This window comes from Glycine max, chromosome 18, assembly GCF_000004515.6.
Source record: "Glycine max cultivar Williams 82 chromosome 18, Glycine_max_v4.0, whole genome shotgun sequence".
Lineage (NCBI taxonomy): Eukaryota > Viridiplantae > Streptophyta > Magnoliopsida > Fabales > Fabaceae > Glycine > Glycine max.
This window is the reverse complement of record NC_038254.2, coordinates 14,565,028-14,593,024: the sequence shown is the minus strand read 5'-3', so window position 1 is coordinate 14,593,024 and position 27,997 is coordinate 14,565,028. Positions and strand designations below refer to the sequence as shown.

The 27,997-nt window shown below is 29.6% G+C and overlaps 2 protein-coding genes and 1 long non-coding RNA gene across 8 annotated transcripts; 2 read left to right on the top strand and 1 right to left on the bottom strand.

Moving 5' to 3' along the window:
• The first annotated feature begins 519 nt into the window (after positions 1 to 519).
• LOC121174060 (uncharacterized) lies at positions 520 to 6,146 on the top strand. Of its 5 annotated transcripts, none has more exons than XR_005889777.1 (11): positions 520 to 1,177; positions 1,891 to 1,961; positions 2,287 to 2,550; positions 2,877 to 2,987; positions 3,110 to 3,196; positions 3,324 to 3,840; positions 4,175 to 4,233; positions 4,536 to 4,752; positions 4,906 to 4,966; positions 5,097 to 5,265; positions 5,801 to 6,146. It is a non-coding gene; the product is annotated as an uncharacterized lncRNA (long non-coding RNA). The 5 variants fall into 5 exon arrangements; XR_005889775.1 differs by having other exon boundaries at positions 5,088 to 5,265; XR_005889778.1 differs by having other exon boundaries at positions 4,828 to 4,966; positions 5,088 to 5,265.
• Positions 6,147 to 6,397: 251 nt separating this feature from the next.
• Positions 6,398 to 8,024, top strand: LOC100813236 (homeobox-leucine zipper protein ATHB-13; the record flags this gene model as incomplete). Its single annotated transcript, XM_014770543.2, has 2 exons — positions 6,398 to 6,544; positions 7,359 to 8,024. Coding segments are annotated over 2 exons (498 nt in total), but the record flags the coding sequence as incomplete, so codon positions are not given.
• A 2,953-nt stretch (positions 8,025 to 10,977) lies between these two features.
• LOC100812697 (homeobox-DDT domain protein RLT1) lies at positions 10,978 to 16,413 on the bottom strand. Of its 2 annotated transcripts, none has more exons than XM_014771155.3 (8): positions 15,985 to 16,413; positions 14,846 to 14,953; positions 14,094 to 14,756; positions 13,693 to 13,772; positions 12,995 to 13,477; positions 12,808 to 12,891; positions 12,572 to 12,660; positions 10,978 to 11,677 (listed from the first exon to the last, which is right to left on the bottom strand). In XM_014771155.3, the coding sequence occupies exons 1-8, from the start codon at positions 15,989 to 15,991 to the stop codon at positions 11,674 to 11,676; spliced, it is 1,518 nt and encodes a 505-aa protein (XP_014626641.1). In that variant the 5' UTR covers positions 15,992 to 16,413; the 3' UTR covers positions 10,978 to 11,673. The 2 variants fall into 2 exon arrangements, with proteins under 2 accessions (XP_014626641.1, XP_006602294.1); XM_006602231.4 differs by having other exon boundaries at positions 10,978 to 11,665; positions 15,985 to 16,412.
• Positions 16,414 to 27,997: the final 11,584 nt, after the last annotated feature.

Sequence of the window (27,997 nt, the reverse complement as noted above, 5' to 3'; positions counted from 1 at the left end):
ATTGGAAAAGATAAGAAATTATAAGAAACAAACCTTGCGTGAATGACCTGGAATGGTGGAGTCAAGGGAAGCAAAAAGTAGACGAAGGATTAAGGTAAATAAAATCTAGAAAGGGAAACAAAACACAAATCTGAGAGTGGAAGAGAAGATTGAGGAAGAGAAAGAGAAGATTGAAGAAGAGGGAGTAACGTGGAGAAAATTGCGGAAGAGAAAGAGAAACTAAGAGAGAAGACAGGCGATTATTAAGCGAAATTAAATGGGAAATTGAAATCCAGCAATCAGGGAGCGACATGTGGCGATGACAACAAAAAACGGTGCAAAAAAAGGGAGGGACAAAATGACCAAAAAACCAAAGAAAGTGACACGTGTCAAAATTCTAAGAAGGGGCACAATAGGGTTTTCCAAGTACTTCTCTTTTATTAGATAGTATGTAGATAGACTTCTGTTTGTACAATTATTGTATCAATATCTATATACTAAAACTGGAGTATGACAAATTTACTAAAATGTCCATGGCTGAGGTGTTGACATCTATCCATTTTCCTGACTTTTTGGTCATTTTATATCCCTCCAGCTTTAGGCTTGGTTTTCTGGCACGTGGATTGCTGCTTTTTGTTGTGTTGGTTCTAATATTGCAGTTCCAATTTTCTCATTTGTAGTTTTGTTGACACATCCATGCTTGATTTATTTTTTGTTGCCACGTGCTCTGCTGATTTTGTTCTTAGTGTGAGGTGGTGCTTTTGGGTTGGTCATTCCGGGTTTTATTCGCTTGGCTCTCTTCTTCCTCTTTCCTTGCTTCTCTGTTGTGCATGTCTCTTTTCCACTCTTTTTTCCCTTCCTTCTATCTTTTTCAATAATTTGTCATCATTTTCCTCCGCAGGAAAGAGATTCGTGAAGCCATCGAAGGTTACAAAGGATATACATACTGATCGTGTAAGCCCCTTTTGCTTATCGCTAATCTCCAATCGTTAATCTATCACCGTTTTTTGTCTGATTTTTTGTGTTTTTTTTTATGCTTCATTGTTGTTTTTCCCTAAAACTCATATTTCTGATTTTGTTCAGACTTTTACAGAAAGTCTACGAGTTTTTATGCATGTAACCCTTTTTTCCCCATCAATATTCGATAGTGATTAGGAAGGATGGACGGTGGATTGGAGTAGAAAAAAAAATACTAAAGGTAACTTTTTTCCTCCATCAATGTTCTGCTCCATTCCCGACTTAATTTTAAGTTTTTATTTAGAGTTTTCGGGTTTTACTTTTTTTAATTTTATGCTTCATTATTTTTTCTCCTAAACCCTAAAGTTCCAGATGCAGAGATGTTGTGCATCTTTCTTAACTTAATTGTTTTTGTTGTCACAATATGCCACAACATATATAAAAAATATGTTCCACATCAATTCTCTGTATTTGATTATAAATACTTTGTTGTGCAGTGATTGGTTTTGAAGTTTGAGAGGTCTGGGTGTATATGCTTTCTTCTCTGCATCACGGGTCTCCTCTTTTTGTTTGTTTTATAAATACTTCTATGGGATATTGTGAACAGCAGGGAACACTCCAAATATGTAAAGTAGGATGGTGGCATAATAGCAAATGAATTAGATAAATATATTATATATTATTTCTTACATTGCATGGTGATAGCCTGGATATATATATGACACCATAAATCAGGGTTGCAACATTTTACGGAATCTGTAGATAGACTAATGAAGTTTATTTTCATGATTTTTTTTACAAAACAAAATTAGGTTGGCAAATTCGTGTGTTATGGCTAAAATTTTAGTTATTGCCTTTTGTTCTCTATTGCACAGACTGGAAGGATATGATTTGAACTATTCCAAGTAATGGTTTCTCTCATTTTTAACCTCAATCATTTTTTTTATTTACCAGGTCAATTATGGGAACCTCATATATGGGCTGATGAACGAGTATATCCAACATAACTGAAAGGTCCTATTTGAGTGAGTATATAACTTTTCAGGTTGTAGATCTAGTGGAATTTGTGTAGATTTGGTATGTTCTTAGATGTGGTTTAATGTTGATGACTCAAATGGTTTCTCTGATTCATGTTGTGTTTGTGTTCATTGGTTACATCTTTGAAACTTTTTAGTATTTAACTGAGCTGAATGGTATCATGTAACTGATCTCGGCCATGTTTAAGCACTATTAACTTTTTTGTTTAATTTAATGCAATGAGTGTGAGCACTATTAAGATGGGAAACAATGGAATAATAACTTTTGTGGTAGTTTTGCAGTGTGTGATATGGGTAACTCTCCTATTTGTAGTTGCATGCAAGGGTTTCAGCCAGTGCATTGGGAGGAGTGGAATAATACGAATTGGTCAAGGGGTGTGGGAGGAAGACTCCACTAAAGGCTGAGACTGAGAGAGCTTCTAATAGTAGTTCTTCTGGAGCTGAGGTTAGTGTCAGAGAAGATGGTTTCTTGGAGCAAAGGTGTACCAAGTTGCCGCATTTTGCACGGTTGGAGAATTTTGAACTAAAAATAATCTTGAAAGTTTACTCAACATTCGTCTTGCTGATGCTGATTTAGGTAACAATAACAAAGTATTTTGTCTATATTTTCATTCATTGATTAGTTTTTTTAACTTTATTTAATTTTGATAAACAAATCCATCTTACATCCCATCTTATATGCATTCTTCCAATTTTCAATGCACAAGAAAACATTTGCTTAGTACATTAAATAAGAAATTCTTCCCATATTGCATATGGGGGGAGAATATCTGTTAATTTGTTGTCTATGCATGAATATGATGGGAAGGGAAACATCACTTCAAATTTCAAACAAGTTCTCACAAGTTTCCCTGATTGTCAGATTATAATTACAACATATGATTTCTCTGTTTTCAAATACAGGCGGTGGGGAGAAAAGGACCAAAATTTGGATAATATTAGTTGTTGTGGTGGGGTTGATCTGCCTTGGAATCGATATATTTCTGGTATGGAGGTTTAAGAGAAAACCTAAAGGTAATATATTTATTTTCCTAAGTATTTTTTTCTTATCCCTTTGATGAATGAATGACAAGGTGTTACACACTATTTTTTTAATATTGACTTCTATATACTCTATCTTCCTTTCTATTTGCCAGCAATTTCATCAGCTTCTGGTTACAACAACAATAGCGAAATACCAGTCTTTGATCTAACGAGGAGTACAGACTTATCAAAAATTTTAGGTGAGTTAGGCTTGGAAGGGAATCAACTAAGTGGAGCAGAACTTCCATTGTTCAATTTTAGCTACATTCTAGCATATTATTAACATGGAAAAGTATTCTTACCCTTTGAAATTGCTTAATCATGAAGGCAGAGAAACTATCAAGGAGCAATGAAGTGTCCAATGTGATTTTCAATTTTTCTGTAAGGACTGCGACTATGCAGACACCACAGTTTTTGGGTCTGCCACAGGGAGCATGGTTTCAAGATGGTGGGTTCGAGACTGTTGGAGAAGGAGTTGTTATAGGGTTTGTTGATAACTTTTGCGTTGTTAGACATGACTTTTTGATGACGAAAAAGGAATGGGGTTTGTAATGGCAACTAGAGGGTCCTAGAGGCCTTCTTTTTTCCTTTGGAATTTAGATGGAGTTGGTTAGGTTCATAATGTGGTTCCTCATGGTTTATGGAACATGCATAAATGCTTTCTTCTATGTTTTAAAAAGTCTTTAAAGAGATTCTGGCTAAAAATTTGTATTCTTTATTTTTTTTTCTCAAATGTTTGGGAATGATTTCCTTGAAGACAAGTTAAAACCTTTCCTCAAGTCAAATCTTGAACCATGAAGACACACTCTAAAAGCTGAGTTCAGATCACATCAATGGCATGGAGGTATACAACTTTCTTCCTTTATTTACTGCAGTTAAACTTTGCGATCAATGGATTTAAGTGTTTGGTTGAGTTATTCTCTTAATTCTAATTAAACACATTTTGTAAGTTTTGGATTATTCAAGGGCTATGAAGTCTTTATGCAGCAAAAAAACTCTAAAATGAGTTTGGCAACTGGGTTGCTAAGGCTATATATGAAATGATTTTTTTTAATTAGCATAAGGTTATCTATTTTTTTATCAGCTGTGATTTCCTTGATTAAAGTTCCATTTTTCTTGCAATTTTTATGATAACCTTAGATTGTTTCTTACATCATTCAGTAGTTTTGTTTTGACAGGATGGTCAAGCTACAACTGAGGAGGTGAAAAAGAGTTAAAGATGCAAAATACCATTCAGGTGCACACGCTATGATTGTTGATAAAAAAGTGAACATGAAACCAAGTGCACTCTTGACCACAGTTACTACATAGTATGTAGTAACTTGAAGTATCAAATTAGACATACACATGAAATTTCAAACTGGGTCAAAAAACCAAATAGCATTTATCAATTGCATACTGATAGAACTAAAAAGCCTTTCTTGCATCTGCCAATTCTAGGCAGATGCTAAATACATTTTGTCCACAAGAATTAATTATTTCACTTTCCAGCTGTTTGGAGAGTTTGGTAAGACTTTCTTGCATCTGCCAATGCTTTAGGAAATCATTTTGGAAATACTGACATCAAGAAGGACCTCTATGGTAACATTGTGGTGATGGCTCAACAATGTTCCGTGGCATTGCTGATAGGATGAGCAAGGAGATCACAACATTAGCACCAAGCAGCATGAAAATTAAGGTGGTGGCACCACCAAAGAGGAAGTACAGTGTCTGGATTAGAGGCTCCATTTTGGCATCCCTCAACACCTTCCAATAGGTACATCACTTGGCTTTGATAACATATGAATGAAATTTGTGTGGTTTTGTATTGTTGATTTTGGAAACTAATCAGGGAACTCCATTACTCTCTTCTTCTGTTGGTACTCATCGTTCTTTGCTTCACTTTCCTCTCGCTACTCATCCTCTCAAGACACCAGTGCTGGATATTGGATCGAACATGGCTATCGCATCATAGGAGCCTTTGGTTATAGGTAAGGTTTTTAGGTTTTATATTTTCCTATTTTCGTTTTTTAAAATTTTTCCCAATTTGGAAATATACTCATCGTTCTCTGCTTCATTTTCGTTTTCGACCTCACTTTCCTTACGGGTAAGGTTTTTAAGTTTTATATTCCCTTATTTTCGTTTTTGAAAATTTTCTTGATTTGGAGATATACTCATGGTTCTCTGTTTTATTTTTGTTTTGGACCTCACTTTCCTTGCAAATGATATACCTTCTGCTCTCTACTTCACGGGTGTTGGATACACTCATCATTCATTGCCTTTGTTACGGGTAAGATTTTTAGGTATTATTACATTTACACATCTTCTTTATTACTTTCAATCATTTTTGTGTTTTAATTTTTTTTCTAGATTCATAAATATAAATCAAAAGTATTGTTTTTATGGATGTGTATGTGTTTTTGAGACTCTGTGTTTGTATGTTTAGGACAGGTTATTAAAGGGAAAGGAAACTGGTTTAAATTAAAATTGATGTGAAATAAATGTAGTTTGCACAGGTTGATAGTGTATGATAATTGTACAACCTTTTTTTTTTATCTTTTCTTCTTAAAACAAGAAGCTTCTCTAATTAACTTTTGTCAAAGCCCCTTTTGCGCTTTCTTCACTAAAAATTTACTATTATTTTCCCTGCCAAGCTACCTTTTATTCCCTCTCTCTCTTTCTTTCCTCCTCTTTATTTTGTTTCAAATTAACGGTTCTGAATTTCTTTCAAATCCACATAATGGAAGTTTAATTTTTGTTGTTGACAAAATGGTGGAACTGATCAGAAAATGTAATAATGTGTTTTAATGAGTTGATATTTGCAGGAATTTTGGCAGCTGCAACAAAGTTTATGCAAATACTTATAGCATAAGAGTGGCAGAATCTCTAGCCTTAAGATGGTGTGTTGAAGTCATGTAATAAGGGACCAACACTGCATTACACATATTTTGATGGCATTATCAAAGATTGCATTCAATTGATGCACTCTTTTTCATCACCTGGTGTTCAATGGATAAGAAGAATTATTGCTAATAAGTTGGCTTCTCTAGCTTTCATGCTTTAGGAAAGATACTAAATAAAAGAGGTTTCACCTTAGAATGTTAGCTATCTGCAACATGATGTATGAACCTCTTTTCCTCAATTTGAATAAAGAGCAGTATTTTTCTTCTTCTTTAAAAAATATTGACTACTTATTGAATGACCAAAAAATAAACCTGAAATTTCTTTGTTTTTCAATTATTTTTCTTATATATCTCTGCAAAGTTAATTTCCTCTTCTTCTCATGGATTAGTTCATATCACAAGATAACAAATTGATGTAGGATTAAGACACTATTTATCTAGATTAAGCTCTAAGGAGTTATTTGAAGTATGAATCTCTGGCCGTAAGATGGTGTATTGAAATCATGTAATAAGGGATGAAAAACAAGATTGAGGTTCCAGAATAGGAAGGCTAGGTGGAAGACCAAGCAGTTGGAGAAGGACTATGATCTTCTCAAAAGACAATATGATGCTATCAAGGCAGATAATGATGCACTTCAAGCTCAGAACCAAAAACTTCAAACTGAGGTTTGTAATTTTCTTCCTACTTCTATTAAGATTTTGTTGTTTTGATTTTGGTTTCATATGTGAGAAGATAACTTAAAAAAGAAGACCATTTTTCCTTAAATTACTAAGGCCAAATTTAAATGAGTTTATTAACAAATACTTACAAGAAAATAAAATAAAATTAATTAAAAGGGTAAGCAAATCAAACTCTTTTCGTAAGTTAAAATTTACTTATACACCTCAAACTTTTTAGAAACTTTCTTAACTTCTCCATTGAGGTACATAAGTTAAATTATAAGAGAAGATTGATGTATTTTACCTTCTTAAATCATTTTATATCTTTCTCATGAATGTTTGTTGAGAAATTTATTTAAATTAAATTAGTCCTAAATTTACGAAGAATAGAGGGGATGTTCAAGTTCTGCTATTTCAGATTGTTTTGATTCTGTACAATAAAGCTAGGTAATCATGATGCTTTTCTTTAATTATTATGTTTTTTTTAAAAAAAATATTTATTATGGCTCTCAAAACCTTTCATTTCCTTTCACCAACTTCTGAACTGATATGATGATAATAACTTTCTACAAAGCTGCTTTTTCCAACTATCCGCAGTAATTTCATAAAGACCAGTTTCCACTCAATTAGATGTTTGTCATGCAACGCATAGTTTCCTTGGTTTGGAAATAAGCAATCATTTGGGTTCATTTTGACATTGACACACCTTTGTTTTAGGCTGATATTACACACTTATACTCCAACCTTTCCTGGATGCTATTATTTGTTTTGTGCTATTTTTCGGATTAGCTAATTTCACTACTGCCACTCACTGCTGCAGATATTGGCACTGAAAAGCAGAGAACCAACTGAATCCATCAACCTCAACAAAGAAACTGACGGATCCAGCAGCAATAGAAGTGAGAACAGCTCAGAGATCAACTTGGATATCTCAAGAACACCAGCTATTGACAGTTCTCTATCCACTCAGCAGAGCAACAACAAAACCTTCTTTCCATCTTCTGCTAGACCAACAGGAGTGGCTCAACTTTTCCAAACCACTTCAAGGCCAGAGATTCAGTGCCAAAAGATTGATCACATGGTCAACGAAGAGAGCTTAAGCAACATGTTTTGTGGCATTGATGATCAATCTGGCCTTTGGCCTTGGTTGGAGCAGCAACATTTCAATTGATCATCATGCAAAAGGAGAGAGTGTGATAGTGAAAGAGAGTTTCATATTGCAATTGCAATGTAGTTTTTCCTTTTACGGATGAAAATGAAATCATCAAGAGGGTGTCTGTGTCAATTGATTACCATACTTAATGAGTTATAATTAAATTGAAAACCTATGTTTTGGTAAACTGGATGTATAAAATAGGACATGTCAAATAGTTTTTTTTTTTCTGGTGGGGCTTGAAAATTTTTATATAAAAAGAATAAAGGGTTAGTCACCTTTTTCTTTTTCAGTTAATTAATATGACTAGAGTCGATTAATGATTTACACGTACATGTCCAATAATGTTTTTATTTTTATCTTGCTGATTGCTTCCTGCATTTTTATTTACATAATATATTTCTGATTTTCTATGTATCTTAATTATTTCCCTTTATATTTATGGGTGCAAACAAATTATACTCAAATGTCCAATAATGTTTCTATTTTTATCTTGCTGATTGCTTCCTACATTTTTATTTACGTAATATATTTCTGATTTTCTGTGTATTTTAATTATTTCCCTTTATATTTATGGGTGAAAACAAATTATACTTAGAATTTCCTATTTAATCTTCAATTCTGCCTAAATTCCTGTAGTTGAACTAATCAATTCAATTCTACCTAAATTATTGTAATTGAACAGACTAGTTTCACATAAAATGCAGAACATTTTTATTTTTAATTGAAGCTTATGAATTACAAAGCTGGGGATAGCAACAGTGTGAAAAACCAAACCAAACCCCCCTCTCTGACCCTTATGTATGGTGAAAACTCATTAATACCAACATTGATGTTTTGTTATCATCTCCATTTTTCAATCTCACTCTATATGTACCACAGCTACGGATTTGGATCCAATCTTATGTCAAGATTGAACATATCTGGAGTTCCATTTCAGAAGTATATAATTTTCTCTCTTTTCTTTCTGTTCTTTTTATATTAATGGAATTTTTTGTAACATATTTATCTCTACTACAATCATGTTCTTAGTTATTGTTTTCTTTTGCCAATCTTCAAAGTGGAACGCTTTGATGGCAGGAAATTTGAATCGTATTGTGGACTAATTGGCTACTGGTATAAAATTTATTGATGCTGACCTTTGAATTTGCCAACATGTCTGTCTGTAATTTTAGTAATGAATCAAGCACTTGTTATGTTTATAAGCTATCCAGTCAAGTGCATCTCATGCTTCCCAAAAGCATTTGAAGAAAAAGGAAACAGAATTGGTGGCCACAAAGGATGAGATTTCAATTCCCCTAAGCCTAATAAAACACAGTTTAAAAGGAAATATTCTAAAGACAAAACCCGTTAAAAGATAGTCCAAATTTGTGCAGAAAACGTAGGCACTGGAGTTTATATCAAGCATGATACAGAAACACATGCAAGTGTTAATGATGAATCTTACATCCATGAAATGAAAGCCGAAAAGTTCACTTCAGAAGCCTTGAAGGAATATTGGTTAATCATCATAAGAAACATATATTTACTATGGAGGTTTCTTTTGCTTTGAATAGTCAAGGGAAATTGAAATTGGAGAGATTACACTTACAATGCATTAATATTAGCGGCGGTTAAAATGATGCAAAAATATATACACTAACAATTACCATTGCCTTTGCCTTCAAAAATTGTTATATATTATTGATTATTGATTATTGATTATTGATTATTGATTATACATCATCTCATTCTAATAAAGTATAATTTCACTTACAAATAGTTTAATGAGTAATAATAATATATTAAAACATAATTGTTTTAATTAATTGGTTGCATTTAATATTATTTATTTTGGTGAATAAAATATTGTTTACATCTAATATAAAACATATTATGTAAAAAATAAAAAATATTGATATTACCTAATAATATAAGGGTGAATTTGTAAGATTTAGTTTTCTATGTTACGTTTACATATATATATCTCAACCAATTATATAATAAAATAAATTATTATTATTATGACATGATATAAAATTATTATGAAAACTTGGCTTGAGAAGGTAATTAATATTACTTTGATAATACTATTGTTGTTACTACCATATGACACTCCTCTTACCAAAAGAAAAAAAAAAAAAAAACAAACAAACACGCAGTCATACATGCAGACATTGTGAAAAAAAATTAATAAATTAAATTAAAATACACGTCACTTAGAATTGAAATTTATTATGTCATGTAAAATATTTCAAGTGTATTTATATAGAGATACTAATAAAGAAAATGAGAAATTTAAATTTAATTTACAAATTTTCAAATTTATTAAAAAAATAAAAAAGTCCTTGCATAAAAATATTTTAATAACTTTGAAAATTCTATATATAAAAAATTTATTCAGAAAGTATATTAAATTAAAATTATCATACACATCAATGCATAATAAAATAATTATAAAAATATATTAATTTTACCGTGCGCCTATGTTTCCATTCATTTTTATAACAATAATAAAACATGACATTTCTGAATTGTGAATATTTCTCTAGTTTTACAATAAGACTAATGTTAATAATATATAAATAAAATATTCAACCTCTATTATTCCAAAAATAAATACAAAATAATTGATTCTTGAAACTAAAATATATTTATTTCTTGACTTAAATATGTTTTTCATCTTTATAATTATTATTTTTTATGTTTGGATCCTTATAAATTATTTTTAAAAAAATATTTCTTGTAAAATTCTCTTTTATGTTTTGATCCTTATTATTTTGTCTCAATATAATTATTCTTTTGTTTGAGTTCCTATAATATGTTGTTAATTTTGAATTAGTTCCTATAAAAAATATTTGATAGGTACAAAGCATCTGATTTACATATTTTAAGAAAAAAAAATGATTATATTACAAAGACAGACAAAATTACCAGGACCAAAACCAGAAAAAGAAATTTTATAAGGACAAATTTGGAGAAAAAAAACAATTTATAAGGACCAAGGACAAAAAATAAATCAGTATATTATAGGAACCAAAAATATTTTTAAACCTTAAAAAAAATAGACAAACTCATCTGAATTTGTTTTAAGATAATACCATTTAATTTTATCAGAAGATATCATATATGTATACAATTAGGATATTTTCTACATATTCGTAATTGCATTAACTTTTTTCACGTTTCTTTATCATTTTTTATCTAACTTACAAGAAGTAATATTTACAAAATTAACATCCTCGCGGATTGTGAGGGTGCAGTTCATATCAAGTTAGGTGTTAAGTTTTGACAGAAGAGCATTTTGCTTCATACATTGTAAGTGCAAGCACACTGAGTATGAATGAAGGATCAATTTAAATCACTTTTCCAAAAGATCTTCTGGTGTTCTTTCACCTCAATCCAAACCAATCAAAATTATTCTTCTAAATACTAAAAGCACAAGTGGATAACCAGTCCAACCAAGGCTCCAATTGAACCAAACTAAGATGCCAGAGGCACTACAATGGAGTGTTTGGAAAAGCCAAATCCCGCTTTTCAATGCACGTTGAACGTCAATCCAACATGAAAATTCCCCTCAAATGTTGGATTGACGCTCAACGTGATGAAAAGGTGGATCAAACACACCACAAATTAATCATTGTGAAAAAAAAAAAAGACACTGTATCTATAAACTGCATTTGGATCCTTCCTACCACAAGCAGCTGCATGAAAATGAGATTTTACATCCAAAATTTTAAGAAAAGGGGTAGGGAGTGGGGTTTCTTTTGTTACAGAAGCAAATAAGCAAGCACAACAGCAAATCAAGTTAGTCATGTTAGTGTGTCTTTCTACATGTTACTGTGCAAAATGGATCTGTCTCTATAGACTGTACAAAACCAATGGCATAGAGAAACCCTACAAATATCATATCTGACAACAACACTTAATCCGCTGAGGAACTGGTTTCAGCCGTTTCATCCTCACTAAAGCTAGATGGCATCTCTGCAGCAGACCTACATGATCATCTATGATGGTATTAAAAAGAGTTCCACATCCAATAAGTCAACAACAAGCAGGGTGAAAACTTTCAAGGGAAAGTTAATATAAACTTTAAAATTAATCTGTTAGCTCATAAACTATATATTAGTTCAGTGAAAAGAGAAGGAATGGGGCTAAGGAAATAAATAATTATATTGATAACGGCAACATCATATGCTTAATTTTTACAACTAACAAATTAAAATTTCAATAATTCTACGACAACCATTTCTCTTCACAGACTTTGGAAATACTCAATCATTTTACTTTATTATTTTCTTCTTCTCTAAGTACTTATGGAGAAATTTATCCAAATTGTCATTTTCACCGTTGGGAAGATGTACAATAAATGAACCCTTCTTAAATTCTGTTTAGTAATTTTCAATTCTGGGGTGGTAAGAAATGATTTTGGGAGAAGTGAAAATTTTGAACTTTTATGTATGGGGTTGGACTTGGACTAGGACTCATTATATCTTATTTACAGTTTTAAACTTCAAAAGCAGTTTTTGCCTGAAAGAGCTTTTAAAAAAATCGATTATTTCTCCAGAAAGAAGTTGAACCAAACAAGTGTAAAATCAAATCAAATCAAATCACTTCTAAAATATCATATTCATACTCAGCCAAACACATCCAATTTTTCAAAATTATTTTTTCTCAAAATCAGTTCTTCCAAAATTTGAAATAATCAGGACCCTTATTCTACTTCCATTAGGTAAGCAATGGTCATAAAAAAAAAACACTAACATTTAAATTATGAATATAAATGCTAGTACAATAAACAGGAAATACTGACATAGACATGCACATAAGCTCACAGAAGTTTAGGACCAGAGGAAGTATGTAGTCATGAAAAAGAAAATTAAAAGGATATAAATGGACACCTTTGACTTTTTCTTGGTTCCAACTCAGCAACAGATGATTGTTTAACATCATATTGTTCAAGTGGATCAACTTTAGCCCGCTTTGCAACCTATAGTGTTAATGTATAAAAAAGGATAAGGACACATAGTAGAGCAAAACATCCTATACACTAGCATGGAATGAGGGGAGTGAGCTCAACAAAAAATCTAATTACCAAAAACGACAGATGCAGGAAGTTTATGCAACTAAAACTCACCATCATTTCATTTGTAAGCGCCCTAACTTCATCTGGATCACGATATTGTTTTTTTACCTTTCTATCCCCATCAAACTTCTCTTCCTGCAAAACCGCAACCACACAAGCATTTTAAGTCATCTGTAAACAAAAGAAATTGATGATAACACGTAGAACTCACAAGTAAAGTGCAAATATATTAGCAGACCTTTGCCATCCTTTTATTAAGCCCTCTTCTTTCTTCAGTATCCAAGTAAATTTGAGACTTATGTACTGAATTGGAAGGTTTAGATTTCACATATTCACTCCTTTGTACATTCTTCAGATTGCTGTTTTCATAGCCATGTAGCAGAGAATCTGTCTGCTTAACTGCAAGGTTATTATTCTCTTCATAGTGATCACTAGGGTTAGAAGCAGAATCATATCTCACCCCATCAAAACCATGTTTAGTACCCTTTCTACGATTTTTTATGTTATTATAAGCAGATGCTTCCCCAGTAGAGTCTGCATTCAAATCCAGGGAAGAGTTCTTGTGAGGCAAAGGATTGGTAAAACTCTGAAAATTTTGCCTTTGATTTATAACCTGGAAGGATTTCTTATCCTGGAAATCAGAATCATGCAAGGAGCCAAAGTCACCTCTGTCCATATGTGAATCTTGGGAACTGATTTTGGTAAAATATGAATCATATCTCTGCCAATATGCAAGGAAAAGAAAGTGAGAGGCCAGAAAATTAACAATTAAGCACTGATTTAAAGAAACCACCACTCATCCTAAGCTTGTAAGTTGTAACATTAAAAATCACATAACTACCCAATTTATGAAGCATGTACCTTATAACTTAAACAGACCATGTTCTACTAGGGCAATCCAATTAAAAGATGAATGTGTTAGAAAGTTCAACTTACAGAACTAAGACTGGATTGTTTTTTCACAGCAGAGACTTCTGGAGAATTTGGAAGAGCAGGATTTGCAGCATAGTATGCTTCTGCCATAGTATTCATCAGATTAGACAGGTAAGAATCTCAATCTATTCTCAAAATGACCATATGCAATCAAAAATTAGATTTAGAATAAGGAGAACCAACATAATAAAGAAAATACATCCTTACACCTAAGCTAAGATCAAATCTATCTAGTAAAACGCTCAAATTCAAAGATCATGAACTTTCTTGACCTGATGTGACCAATAATATTCCTTTTACCCAAAGCACTATTTTATTGTTTCAACAAAAAAAACTATTTTAGTCTTGCAAACCTAGTGAGCCTTGGAAAAATCAGATAACTGAATACATATAGTACAACCTACCATTAGCTAGATCAGCAATTTGGCATTCAAATGCCTCAGGAGGAATTGTATCAAATTCAACAGTAAGTAGTGGACCGTCTTCCCGATAATGCTTTCCTAATTGCTTTTTAACAGCAGTAATAGCAGCATGTTCTATATCTCCCTTCACTTTCAAATATCCTGATGGTTTATATCCCAAGTTATTTGCACCCTTGATATTGAGAGGCGGAAGAGATCCATTAGGTGTAAGATGACTTGAAGGCTCCATATCATACAGATCCTTTCCTTGACGAAGCAATCGGTCTTGTAAAGAGGAGCTACTCTCAGATGATGTGTTATCTGTTGCACTATCATTTTCTGTATAATGATGGTTATTGTGACCATACATCATATCTGCAGCTGAAAATCCATGGTTATAGAGGCCATGGCTCTCAACCTCTTTGGGATCCAGATACCTATAGTCAACATGTTTAGTGCTTCCGCATGAATCCTGCACTAGACCACTGCCACGATCCTGGATGACACCACTTGAACGATCATGTCGTCCATTAGCACATACTTCATCATTCAACATTTTTTTATCTTTCAATCTTCTGTGGCAAAACCATCCAGATATTTGCTTTTCTGTCAACTCTAACTCATCGGCAAGTTCTGATTTCATTTCCTCCGTGGGATATTTGTTATCTGGAAAAAAAGGGTGAAAAAGATATTCCTCAAGAATTAGCACTCAGCAAGATGCATTAACACCCGTATGACAAAAGAAGTACACCTACCATTATAAAAATCTTCCAAGCCCTTAAGCTGGGCCGGTGTTTTGAGCCTTCTTTTCTTATTTTTCTCCATAGACAATTTATTTTCTTCAGAGTGGAACTCAGTTGCTTCTGAATACCAACAGAGAAGCAGTAGTGTTAGGGTGGAAAAAATAACAATAGTATGCAATAAATAAATAAAAAGACAACAAAACAAGAAAACAATGTAATGACATACAATCCACTTCAATTGATAAAAATGTCATGAAATCACACGGTTACATGCTTAACTGCAATGACAATATGGAAAAGGATGGATGCATGGACAATCGAAGTCAAGTTAATGTTGGGAAATTTTCCTTAAGTGCAAGAAAGCTACTTCCTTCGAATCTTGAAGAGGAAAGATACTTGTTTTGTTCTAATATGTATAAGAAAATGATTTCATATCAAAAAGAGGTTTATTAATTTCAAGAGGTTGCTACATAAGATCACTAACAACATGTAGTTGATGAATTTCATTCTTAACTGCAAAGAAATTCTTATATGTGCATATAAAACATGAAAACATGACATCATAATCAACCATTTCATTCTACCCTCACAATTTTTGTTAACAAAATTATTTTAAAAATTAAGAAAGTAAGTCCTGTGTGAGTTAATATACATGCTTCATATTTACATATCATACAACAAAACTTGATATTTGAAGAAAAAATTAAAAAAGGAAACAACTTTAAAATAAAAAATAAAAAAAATAGCAAAACCAGTATTTTGCAAAAGCAAATCGGATGCAGCACAGACAGTAGATCCAAGCGTAGGCATCATTTTATGACATTGACAAAGCAAACAAAAGCTGTTTCAAATTAAGGTCGTAACAAAAAAGGTAGAGACCTAAATATCAGAACACATCAAATATCAAATTTCAAATTATAACTGAAATTCAACCAAAACCCAATTTCCCTTAACTTTGATTAACTACCCCAGAACCCAAAGACCCCAAATTCAAGACCTTGATGCCATATTAACCATCAAAACAACCACCCCATAATGCAAACAATTCACATCCTGGACCTAGATTCCAACCAAGCCATTCAAAACATGAATTGGAAACAACCTTAAGAAAAACATCATATGAAAAATCCAAATCTCTGATAACACAATACCTTCCATGGTTGTGAGGAATTGTGATGAATCTCCCTCTACTCTGCAGCTTTTGGAGTCAAAGGTGCAAGCGTTTTCACTGGGTTCTCAGAAAAATGAGACCCATTTGACCCAAACCAAGAGAAAATGCAAAATTAACATGTGGGTCTGTGTGATTCATTCAATTTGACACTTAATTCGTCATAGAGAAAAGAAAGAGAGAAAGTAACTTCTGGGGAAAGTTGAAAGCCAATAGAGACAGAAGAACAATTTCTCTCTCTTTTTTATTTCATTTGCTTCTTCCTCCAATCAGCTTTCACATTTGGTTTTGTTTTTACCTTCTGATTGAACAGGGAAATCAATTTTTGTTTTTTTTTTGTTTTTAATTGTTGAATTGAAATTCACTGTGCTTTATTTTTTCCAGAATGAATGAACGCTGAAGAAAAGGAAAGGAAAATATGCAGCTTTGCTCAAAATAATAAATAAAAATTAACATATGGACATGATCTAGGTGGACAATACATTTTCTTATTTTTCATTTATAAAAACATTTATTGCATCCGCACTTTTTCTTTTCGGAGTCGTTCTTGAATCTTGATCCAAAAGTCAAAGATTTTTTGTTTGTTTTAACGAGTAATTAATGATGGTAAGTTTGTAACCATAGGGTTTATTCTTGTATTTAATGGTGTTTATGGGTAGATTGATCTAAATCAATCTGAATTGTTTGAATTTAATTATTTATGTATTTAGGTCAAAATTGAATTAAATCAATCCAAACTATTTATGTATGGATTAGATTATGGATTTAGATTAAATCCGATTAAAATCGAACCGATCAAAACTTATAAAAAATTATAGAGTTGTTTGGTATGACTTTAAATACGGCTAACATTAGGACTCAAAATAGATTGAAACGCTAAGGGTTGGGACTACTAGTGTTGGAACTAGGTATTACTTCTAATTACGTTGTTATTTGTTTCACCTTTTTTCATATTTATTTTGTATGTCATGTTTACAATATTAATGGATCATATTTTGTTCATTAGTTTCGTTTTAGCAAATCTGGTTGTGATTCATATTATTATAGTAAATCTCGTTAAAGAATATTTTGTTTTAACTTGTATTAGTCTATTTTAGAATATTGTGTTGATGGTATTAAATGAATCAATTTTAATTGTATTGAATACTTTGATCAATCATGATATAAAATAATAGTTATAAGAAAAAAATATCAAATTTAAATGGATAATCCTTTTGTCAAAACCGTTCATGAATGTGTTATGTTGGGTTTCAAAAAAGATTCTGAAAATCGAACTGAATCACACCAATCAAATTTGATTGGGTTAGATCCTGAATTTAGCCAAAATGAGCTTAAATTAACGCACGAACACCCCTAGTTGTAATTACCGTCCGCAGCTTCTAAGAGCATCCACGATGAAAAAAATTACTATATAATGAGAGTTATTTAATAGGGTTGTTTATAAAAGATATATTTAGTATATGATATATGATTTTGTGTTGTTTAAAATTAGATAGAGTTGTTTATATGAATAATTATTGTGGTTTTTTTTATCTTTTGGAGTAATTTTTTTCAAAATTACCAAATGAAAACATTTTATGATTAATTTTCATTTAAGGATAAGCCATGATTACTTTTAAAACTTACATCTAAATGAAAATTAATTCAAAGTATCCACATTTGATAATTTTGAAAAAAAAATTATCCTCAAATGGTAAAAAAAATCCAATTATTGCTTATGATATGCTTAATTTTGTATTAAATATAGGAGTGAAAAAAAATTGTGAGTTAAACAACTTGTCAATAAAAACTTTTGTTGGAGAGAAAATTAATTAAGTTGCTTAAGATTGAGGTGTCATGAATTAAGTTGTTTATATGAAAAACCATTGAAGATACTTTAATATGTAAGTTAGCTTAATTATATTTTTAGTGTCTCAAATCATGTTTTTTAGTCTTTTAAATTTAAAATTGCTTTTTGTTTTCCCTCAAACTTGAAAAAAATACTCTTTTTCATCCTATCCCTTCACTCCCTTGTTCATGGATCTTTGTGTCTTCTTTCTATCCCAATCTTTCTCTATAAAACTTTTTTTTCTTTTTTTTTATAAATATTTTGCAATTAATTCTTGAAGAGCTTCAATTTCCCTTAGAGCAAAAGGATCCTTTTTTAGCCTCCCCCAAGATTATATGCTTCAAATTCAATACTGGGTCGGTTGTAATTTCTCCAAAAGATTAATTGTATGGGATGTTTTGGATTTTTGTTTGTGGTTCCTGATCTATGTTTATTTTTTCACTCATAAATCTGATTTAATTTTGAAGAAAAAAGATGCATATGATGCTTTTTTTTATAATTTGTAGTAATTTTTAACATACTTTCAAATTTATATTAAAATTCAAATTTTAGCGGTCAAAATTCATCACAAACTGTTAATTTCATATTCCTCGTTTGGCACCAATTAATTCATAAGCGGATAAGGACTAAAAAAAGTTTTTTACAATTTTGAAGGACGAGAGCAAACAACTTTTAATTTGAGAGACTAAAATAGGAAGATACTATATATGGAGGACTAAAAACATATTTAAGTCATATAAGTTTCAATGTATGATTATTATTCTCTTTGTTCCAAAATAACTGTCGTCTTAAATTATTTTACACATACCAAGAAAAAATAATAAATAGATGAAAGAGAACAATAGTAGTATCTTTCAAAATGAACCTTATATCACCATTAATTCATTTATAAGTTTTGTTATCCATCATTAATATTATAAAAGATATAAGTGGAAAAAAATAAATTAATGTTATATTAAAAAGCTAAAATGATAAGTATTTTGGGATAAAAAAATTTTCTTGCATGACAATTGTAATGAGATGTCAAGGGAGTATTACTATAATATCGATGTTGATCTATACAAAGACAATTTTATTTTTGTACTATTAGTATTATTTAGTACTTCCTCCATTATTTTTATAAGAAAAAAAAATTGATTTCACATTTAATAAGAAAATTAGTTAACTTCATTTAATTATGTATTTCTAAATTGAAAAATAAATATTTTAATTAAACTATTCTTCATTGAAACTTGATATTAAACACAAATTCCTATTAAATGAGGAGTATTTTGCACATAGTCTCATTAAATAAGGCAAAAGTTGTTGAGTTTTGCTTATATTTGAGAACAAAAAAATTGAATGTTTTTGCTTATAAAAGAGAAGACTAAAATGTAATTTCAGTCTCCCTATTTTGGTTAATCTACAATTTTGGTTTTCCTACTTTAAAATTGAGACATTTAGGCCGCTCTTGATTTGAGTGTCTATTTTTTGTTTTCATTTTCAAGATATAGGAAACATGTATTGAGAAGAAAGTTGTAGTCTAAGGTACCACCACATTTTCACTTCATCATAAAAGGCTGAAAAGTTAATTTATTGTTTTTAGTTTTAGATCTATTATTGAAAATATTTTTAGAGGAAATGTTTTCTAAATTTTAAGTAAATGTATTTTTACTCTTATTCTCTGTTTTCTTAGAAAATGAAAATAGAAAACACTCAAACCAATTGTAACGTTGACCATCATTTATATGTTTACTTTTTACTAATAAACTTAAATATATTTAATTAAAAATAAAAAAATATATTTTTTAACGGTGATGATTGATGAAACCCTTGGTTTCATACATGCCACAGATGTTATGAAGCCTCTACTAGTAACACAAGAGAAAGTCAATTAACCAAAAGATTGCATGAATTTGAAGAGATTCTCTTTGACCTTCATAACCAGCCTTTCAATTTGCTTGTCCATCGAGCAACTAACTTCGTTGACCACAGTTGGACATCTTCTATTCCTTCATAATTGATGCTTAGAGAGTCCCAAATTTCTTTAGTTGTCTTTTTAATTTGCATATCTTGTACTCGTTTCAAGAAAGGGCACATGTTAATGTATAACAAGTTTTAGTGTATTAGTTCCATTATAGTCAGATCTTTGTTTGTCCATTCTGCTTCAAGCCTGGGAATGAGTATGTCTCCGTTAGTGATGATTAGCCAGAGCTTATCGTAATTGGACTTGATGTGCATCTTCATTTTGTCTTTCCAATATGGGTAGGCTTCTCCTGTGAAGCCTGGTGGTCTTCTAAGAGATGCTCCCTCAACAATAAACTAACCATTGTTGTTGTTATCTACTATCAGGATTTTTTCCTTTAGACACTGTTAGGTCTCAACCCTTAGAGGATGAGCTTTAATACCAAATTGTAAAGACAAATATCACAAGAAGGGGAGTTGAATTATGATTTTAGCGAAATTTTTAAAAATTATTAAATCAACAAAGTTTTTAGTCTGAAAAGAAAACTTGGTAATAACAAATTACAATTTAAAAAAAAAACTCAGACAATGAGAAAATAAGTTTATAGAAAAAAAATAAGATGTTTTGAAATGACTAAAAACCAATTCAAGCCTCGGGTCAATTAAATGTAGAGAGAAAACAAAGAATTGTATACTAGTTTGTCTCTATCACTAAGAGTACGTCTAGTTCTTGGTAAATCATCCACTAACTTTTCACAGGTTACAAGTATTGTGTCACGACCACTTCTGGCTCTTAAAAATTAAGTTCTACCCCAAGCTTAATCAACACCCAGTATTCTTTGTCCTATCAAGCCGCTAGTGGCTCTAAACAAATCAGAAAATATTTGTGGTTGAAGTTTGCTCAAAGACTAAATCTAGAATCGTCATGGATATATAAATCAATGCTTATAGTCTTTTTCTCTCAAAATGTTCAAGGTGTTTTGAGAGTTTTTTAAAACTATATAGAAAGTCCAGTTGAGATGTCAACATTAATTTTTAACCATCAACATATCAATTTGGATGGTAGGACCAAAATCATTGATTTTTTAAACAAGGGAGATTAAATGTCTAAATTTCAAAGTAGGAGGATCAAAATTGCAAATTGAAAAAAAAAATAGGAAGACCAAAATTACATTTTAGCCCTAAGAGAATAGAGGGAGTAATCTTTTGGATAATTTTTAAAAAATATATTAAATTAAAAAGCACTTCTCATATAAATACATTGATAATAATTTATTATATATTTAAACTAATGTAATATATTTTTAAGAATATACAAATAAGAATTTAAATAGAATGTATTGATATTATACATTTTTTACATTCTAACTCAATCATAACTTATCATATATGAGAGAATTATTGATTTTCATTATAATTATTTTAAAAGTTATACATAAAATTAGGTGTTAATGAATTGAGTTATTCATTATTTATTCTAACTTGTTAAATAGTACTTATTAAACTTGTTTTTTTAGTTAAATAAACATATTTAAGTTTTAAATGAAGCTCAATTATTTAAATGAGTCAAATCAAGTACAAACTTTTGCGAACTTGACATTAATAACTTTATACAACTCATATAAAAGTTAAAATTACCTAGATCCCGCTCTACCATATTATGTGTTGAGTACATATTTTTGTTTGAAAATTATCCTCTGATATTAAAATGTTTATTGAATATTAAATTGGTAAAGTTAAAAAAAAAGACAACATTTTCATAAAAGCATATGTATTTAACATTGCATTTGTTAAGATGGAAATGGAAGGAGGAGGAAAAAGGTGGATATGAAAGGAGAAGAGAAAGAGAGAGGAGAGAAAATGAAGATGAAGAATCCCTCGAGTTTGCTGTGGTGGAAATGCAAGAGAGAAAACATATGGATTTCACTATTCTTATTTCATCACTCATCAAGTGAGATTTTCAATAGTGTCAATGTTTCCTATTGAAAACAATCAATTATTGTTTTTCATAATTAATTGTATTGGTATATAAGGATGGAAGGAAATAAATTATATTCCACAACAATTGATTATGATAAAAAATTATATTTTTCTTATTTTTTTATTTCTCTCAAATCAAACACTCCAACAATTTATCCTAAAATTTATCATATTTCTCACATATTTTTGTCTCTCGTTTTTTCCTTCACCTTGTTTTTTCCCTTCTATTGAACAAAGTATAAATTATAAATAAGTTAAACAAACTAAATTTATGCTTTATTTTTTATCAGGTCAACTTTAAACTTTCAATAATTTTGTTTTTAAGTTATTACTAATCAATCATCATTAGCCAATTTCCTAAGAGTTGATGGTTATGAGTATAATTGTCAAGCTCTAACCCTATGTTTAGTAGAAGGAAAAGAAATCAAAAAATGAAAAAAAAAAGTTTAAAATTTTGATTGGAGGAAAAGTAGAAGAAAAAAAATTAAATTTTTATTTTTAGAAGTCAACTATTTTTCTTTTTCTTTTTTTCACTTTCTCTCCTCAAACAAAGAAAAAAAAACATCATGATCAGTGTTATCTTTTCTCAATCTTTTTTTTCTTCCACTTGCATCCCTTTCAAATGAACCATAAGTCCTCAGTTCAAAGTATGTAAAGAGAGAAAATCACATTATTACATAATTTTACAAAAAAATATTATTTAAATAAATGAGTTATTGAGTAACTTTTTTTTCACAGGTTAAGTTTAAATTTTAAGTATTTGTCTTAATTTAACTTATTTACACCTTTATCTACAATGATTTTTATTAGTTAATAATATTAAAATATTTACACTAACCTAATAATATATGAAAATTAAACTCCAAATGTAATAATTATTTAATTATATTTTTATTTTTATTTTTTTATAAAATTGGATAATATGATCTAGTTAACATATAATTATAATTTAATAGTATAATTAAAAATATAAATTTTTCAAAAAAAATTAATAATCATTTTATGCTATCAATTTACATAATGTTTGGCACTACATCCAAAATCATTTGACATGTATATTCCAAAAACAACTTTAAAAAATCATGTCAAGTGATCCTTTGATGCAAAAGCTATAATTTGAAGCTTCAAGTTTAATGTAGAAAACCATGTCCACAATGACAAGACAAACACACTGGTCGTGATTTTGGGTGATGAATGTAGAGAGATAATTTAGTGTCCACGTTAGATAATTAGTATGAACTTCTAAACACATTATCCTATAAAATTGACATAATTTATTAAATTATTTTAATAAATTTAAAAGTATAACTTATTAACATCCTGAAAATAAGTAAAAGTATATGAATAGAACTCATATATCAAATGAAATTAAATATAAGTATAACGATAATAGATCTAAATTGAGAATAAAAATCAATCTCATTTACTAAAAAAACAAAGACTTCTAAGTTTTTTTTTCCACTTTTTTAATAAAATTGAGTGAAGTATTAAGAAGTACTATTTTACAGTATAAGTAATATATTTGTTTATAAAACAAAAATCTCAAAATAAGAAAATGAATTATTTATTTCAAAGTAGGTGTATTCATCTTATTAAGCATTATATTTTTTACATGATAACAAGTCACACATACATGCAAAAAACTACTTAACAACATCATTTTTAATTTTTCATATTGTATTTTGTTTAGTTTTTGCTTAAGTGTACATTTTGTCACCCAACTATCATCATTTTGCGAATTTTATCATCCAAGCTTTTTCCACAAAAGTTATCACTCAAGTTTTCAATTCTTGTACATTTTACTATCCAGATTTGTTTATTTCGAATTTTACCACCAAAGTTTTTAATTTTTGCATATTTCATCATCAAGTTGGTAACGAAATGACATCGTTTGGCAAAAAAAAATTTAGTGACATGTCATCATTGGTAAAATGTGAAAAAGTTGAAAACTTGAATAGTAAAATTATAAAAAAAAACATATTTGGGTAGTAAAAATAATGAAAGTAGATAGTAAAATGTGTAATTAAGCTTTATATCATTGGTGTGTGTGCATATGCTCTTTATCATCTTTAGTAATGGAAAATGTATTTTTCGAGTTCAAACCTGAAAAAACAAACAAAGACAACACATTTAATATTGTTTGATTAGCTAAAAGCATTTCTATATAGATTGTGATAAAAAAAAAACTCAACAAACAAAATGCTTCTTCATGGTTTACTCCAACTAACACTCCTTTCATCATTAGTATTAGTTGTCGCCATTGTTTCACGCATAAAACATACGATCTCTTCGGCAAATCTTGATTTACACATAAGAGTTATGATCTCTTCGGAAGATCTGCTTAACATATTGCATAACTTAATCGATATAAGACTAACAAATTCAACAAAGATGAAAAACATCTTTGCCACATGCTTGTCATGTTTAAGCTTTATGCATTCGTATTCAACGCAATCATCCTCCAAATATATAGGATGATTATAATGAATATCATGTAATATTCTATTACCTCAACCACATTGAGAATTATTTTTCTTAAAGCAACAACGGTCATATCCTCACTAACTATGACATTTTTTTTACCATGAGGACATTGAAAATAATAACTTCATAAGTTGGTATCATATCACCATCATAACATACAACAAGGAATTCCTCCATCTTTTTAGAAAAATTGTGAATATGAAGACAATTTGGTGCCTCAAACTACTATTTTATACTAGTGCAAATATTCTTCACCCATTACTCAATTATTACAAGCTTTGACCTATGCGCCAAAAAAAATTTCAGATTGCATTGACTAATCTAGATCGCACAAATTCAAACTTGAGTGTTGTTCACACGTCAATTCATCATTAACATCCTTGTCCAATGTCTCAAAAAAAGAAACAATCCATATTGCACCAACTAAATCAACAATGCAGATAACATCGATTGTTCACACGACAATGAATCATTACGTCCTCTATTGAAGTGTAAGTTATTTATTAAAAGCTCTCATAGAAAAAAATGGGTTATTTAAAAAACATAAAAAAATCACATTTTTAAGGTGTATTTTTCAAAAAATCACAACGAAATTGTATTTTTGTATGGTATTTCTAGAAACTACATAACGAAAATGAAACTTTGTTGTGTAATTTTGAAAAAATATCCTACAAAAACTTGTTTTCATTTTGTTTTTTTTCCTCAACGGAATAATATTTTCATTGCGCTTAGAGGAGCAAATCTAATACACAATGAAATCACGATTTTGTTGAGAAAAATACACAAAATGTATTTTCATAGTGTATTTTGATTGCAACCCTCTTGCACAACATAATGATTTCATTGTGGATTTCGCTCAACAGAATTGCTATTCTACCAAAAGTATTTTCATAAATAAAAAAAAACACATTATAGGGTGAGAAGAGCAGAACTTGAGGTGGGAATAGGAAGCCTTGCTTATGGGTTTAGAGATATGTACAAAACTAATTCATGGTTGGGCTATGATGCAGATGCACGCATTGCAATTGTCACCTTCGGCATTATTTGAGTTTGGTATAAAGGAATTAATCACAGGAATTCTGGATAACATTCAAATTTTATATGGCTCCATAGGAATGGGGTCATTTTTAATGGCTATAACATCCAGATTTGATTTGCTCAGAGTCCTGGATCTCATTAGAATCCTATTTTGATCGTGTTATCTTTGATGCTAGTAGATAAGCTTATGCTGTTCTGTAATGATCATTTTTATAGTTTGAAGTCTTAAATATATGTAGCTTTGTTAGTTTGTTAGAGCAATCTTATAAGAAATTTAAAATCTTAGTTCATGATATAAACATAAATAAATTATTCAATAAATGAAAATTTACACAAAAATATATTTCTTGTAATTATTATTATTATCAAGTTTTATACAATATGTTTTCTCATAAATAAAAATATAAAATATAGTATTAAGAACAATAAAATACTTATGATGATTATTATAACAACTATTTTATTATTTTGTCTCTTCGTTGTCAAATAATTAACTATAATAATAGATAATCAACTCATAATATATGAGCCATAAAATATTTTCCAACAACCCTTTCCCTCTATTTGAGGATGTGTTTGTTTTAAATTGTTTCAACATATTTTCCAGAATATATGGGTAGAAAATGTTTATTTTATATTTGTTAGAGGATTATAAAATAATTTCAGGCATGAAATATTTCCACAAAAACAATTTTATATTCTCATATTTTTATTATAGGGAAGAGGGTGTGTAAGTTGATCCATGTAAAATTTACATTTTTATTCTTTTAATTTTCTTTAGGCACCACACTTTCATAAAAGATTTCTCTGAGGGTATACAAATTTTTATTTTTGTCATTTTAAACATCTATTAGAGAAAAAGGCAACCTTAGACATATATAATTTATTTTACACTTAGGTAATTACAACTTATCATCAATAATAATTTTTTTAACTTTTATAATAATTTTTTTAAAATTCATATTAATAATAATTTGTAAATGAATGATAATGTAAAATAATTTTATACTGTTAATATACATATATAACTAATAAAATCTTATTATAATATTATTTTAATATTTTAAGAGATAATTATTTTTGTAAGCAAATGCCTTACCCGTATTTAATACACATCGACATGAAATTGAATTTGAAATTAATGTATGTGTGTTGGTTCGTGTTAGTTGACAATTCTTCGTGAAAGACATTTTGGCTCGTGTTAGTTGACAATATAAAAAGTCAGCCATTAATTTTCATAAAAAAAGAAGAAAGTCAGCCATTAAATAAATGCCTTGAGAGAAAATATGTCGGTCATATGAGCTGCTTCGGAAATTGACATCTGAATTTTGCTTTTACCAGAAATAAGAAAAGAAATAATTAATATTTTAAAAATTATTTGTGAGAATTTTGAATAAGTAAAAATAAGAATAGCAAGGCATTAAGTTGTTATAATGATTAAAACAATATCAACACAACAATTGGTAGGAAATAGGTGTGTATAAGGTTTTCTAAATCAGTTTTAAGGAACTTTCCAGTCTCAGACTCACGGTTAGGTACTTATAAAAATTAAAAATATAATTTCTCCTCATTTTTGTAATGAAACAAAAAAAATGATAAGAAACTACTTAACACAAACACTCACTTAATCAAAGGACATCTTAATTACAAAATGACATTTTTCATCGTAACAATAATATTAAAATAATTAACATACTAAAAAAATATTAATTTCCAAGTGTTATATAATCTTATTATTATATTATAAAGATTAATATTGAGTGAAATTGGATTCAAATTTTTTAAGAAAAGTTTTGAATTAAAATTTTTTGAATAAAAAATAAATATTTGAAAGAGACTCATTAAAAATAGGGATGAATACAAGAACACAATAACCTGTTTAAGGATTGTAAAAATCATTTTTTAAATAAATTGAATAAGTCCCGTATGTGAAATAAATGATCTTTTCAAGGTTTATATTAGGCTCAAAAAAGTCCACGAATAAATGGGTCCGTCAACGGACCCAAATAGTAAGTTGAAAAAAATATGATAGAAAAAATATATTTTTAAAAAAGTGAAAAATGTATGTGATTAGAAGAAGAAGAATTAACTTTATTTTCTAAGCTAAAATTCATCACACAAAAATACATTGACATTTTAAATATAAAAAATTTACAATAACAATCTAAATTAAAGATTAAAATCTTAATATAATAAATTAATAATAATTATCCATTAGAGAAAGGCAGATTACACAAGTAGTGGAAGAGTCTTGCAAATAAAATTTGTTAGGTATGTGGGTTTAAAAGGTCAATCTCATAAACTCAGTATATATATGTAGATTAAAAAAAAGATTCATTATATGCAAGATCCTCATGCTTATCTAGATCAGCATATTCACTCCTAACTAAAGGTGATGAGTCATCTTTCTTAAAAAAATTAGTTATTACTTATTACCAAAGTTGATAATCATACTTCACACATAAATAATATGGTAAACCAAAAACTCTATATTACAAATTAGAATACACAATTTGAAAAATAACACTTTTCGATGTCATTATCACTAATGTCACTAATCATTATCCATTACCATAAAAAATGATGTGTGATCTTGATGGTTTTAACTTAAAAATAATATTCAAATTTAAAAATTGAAAACCTTAAAAACTGAAACTAATAATTAAAATCAATAGAATTTGCTTTTGGATTTAAAAATTTCAACAATCAACTTGTAAAACCC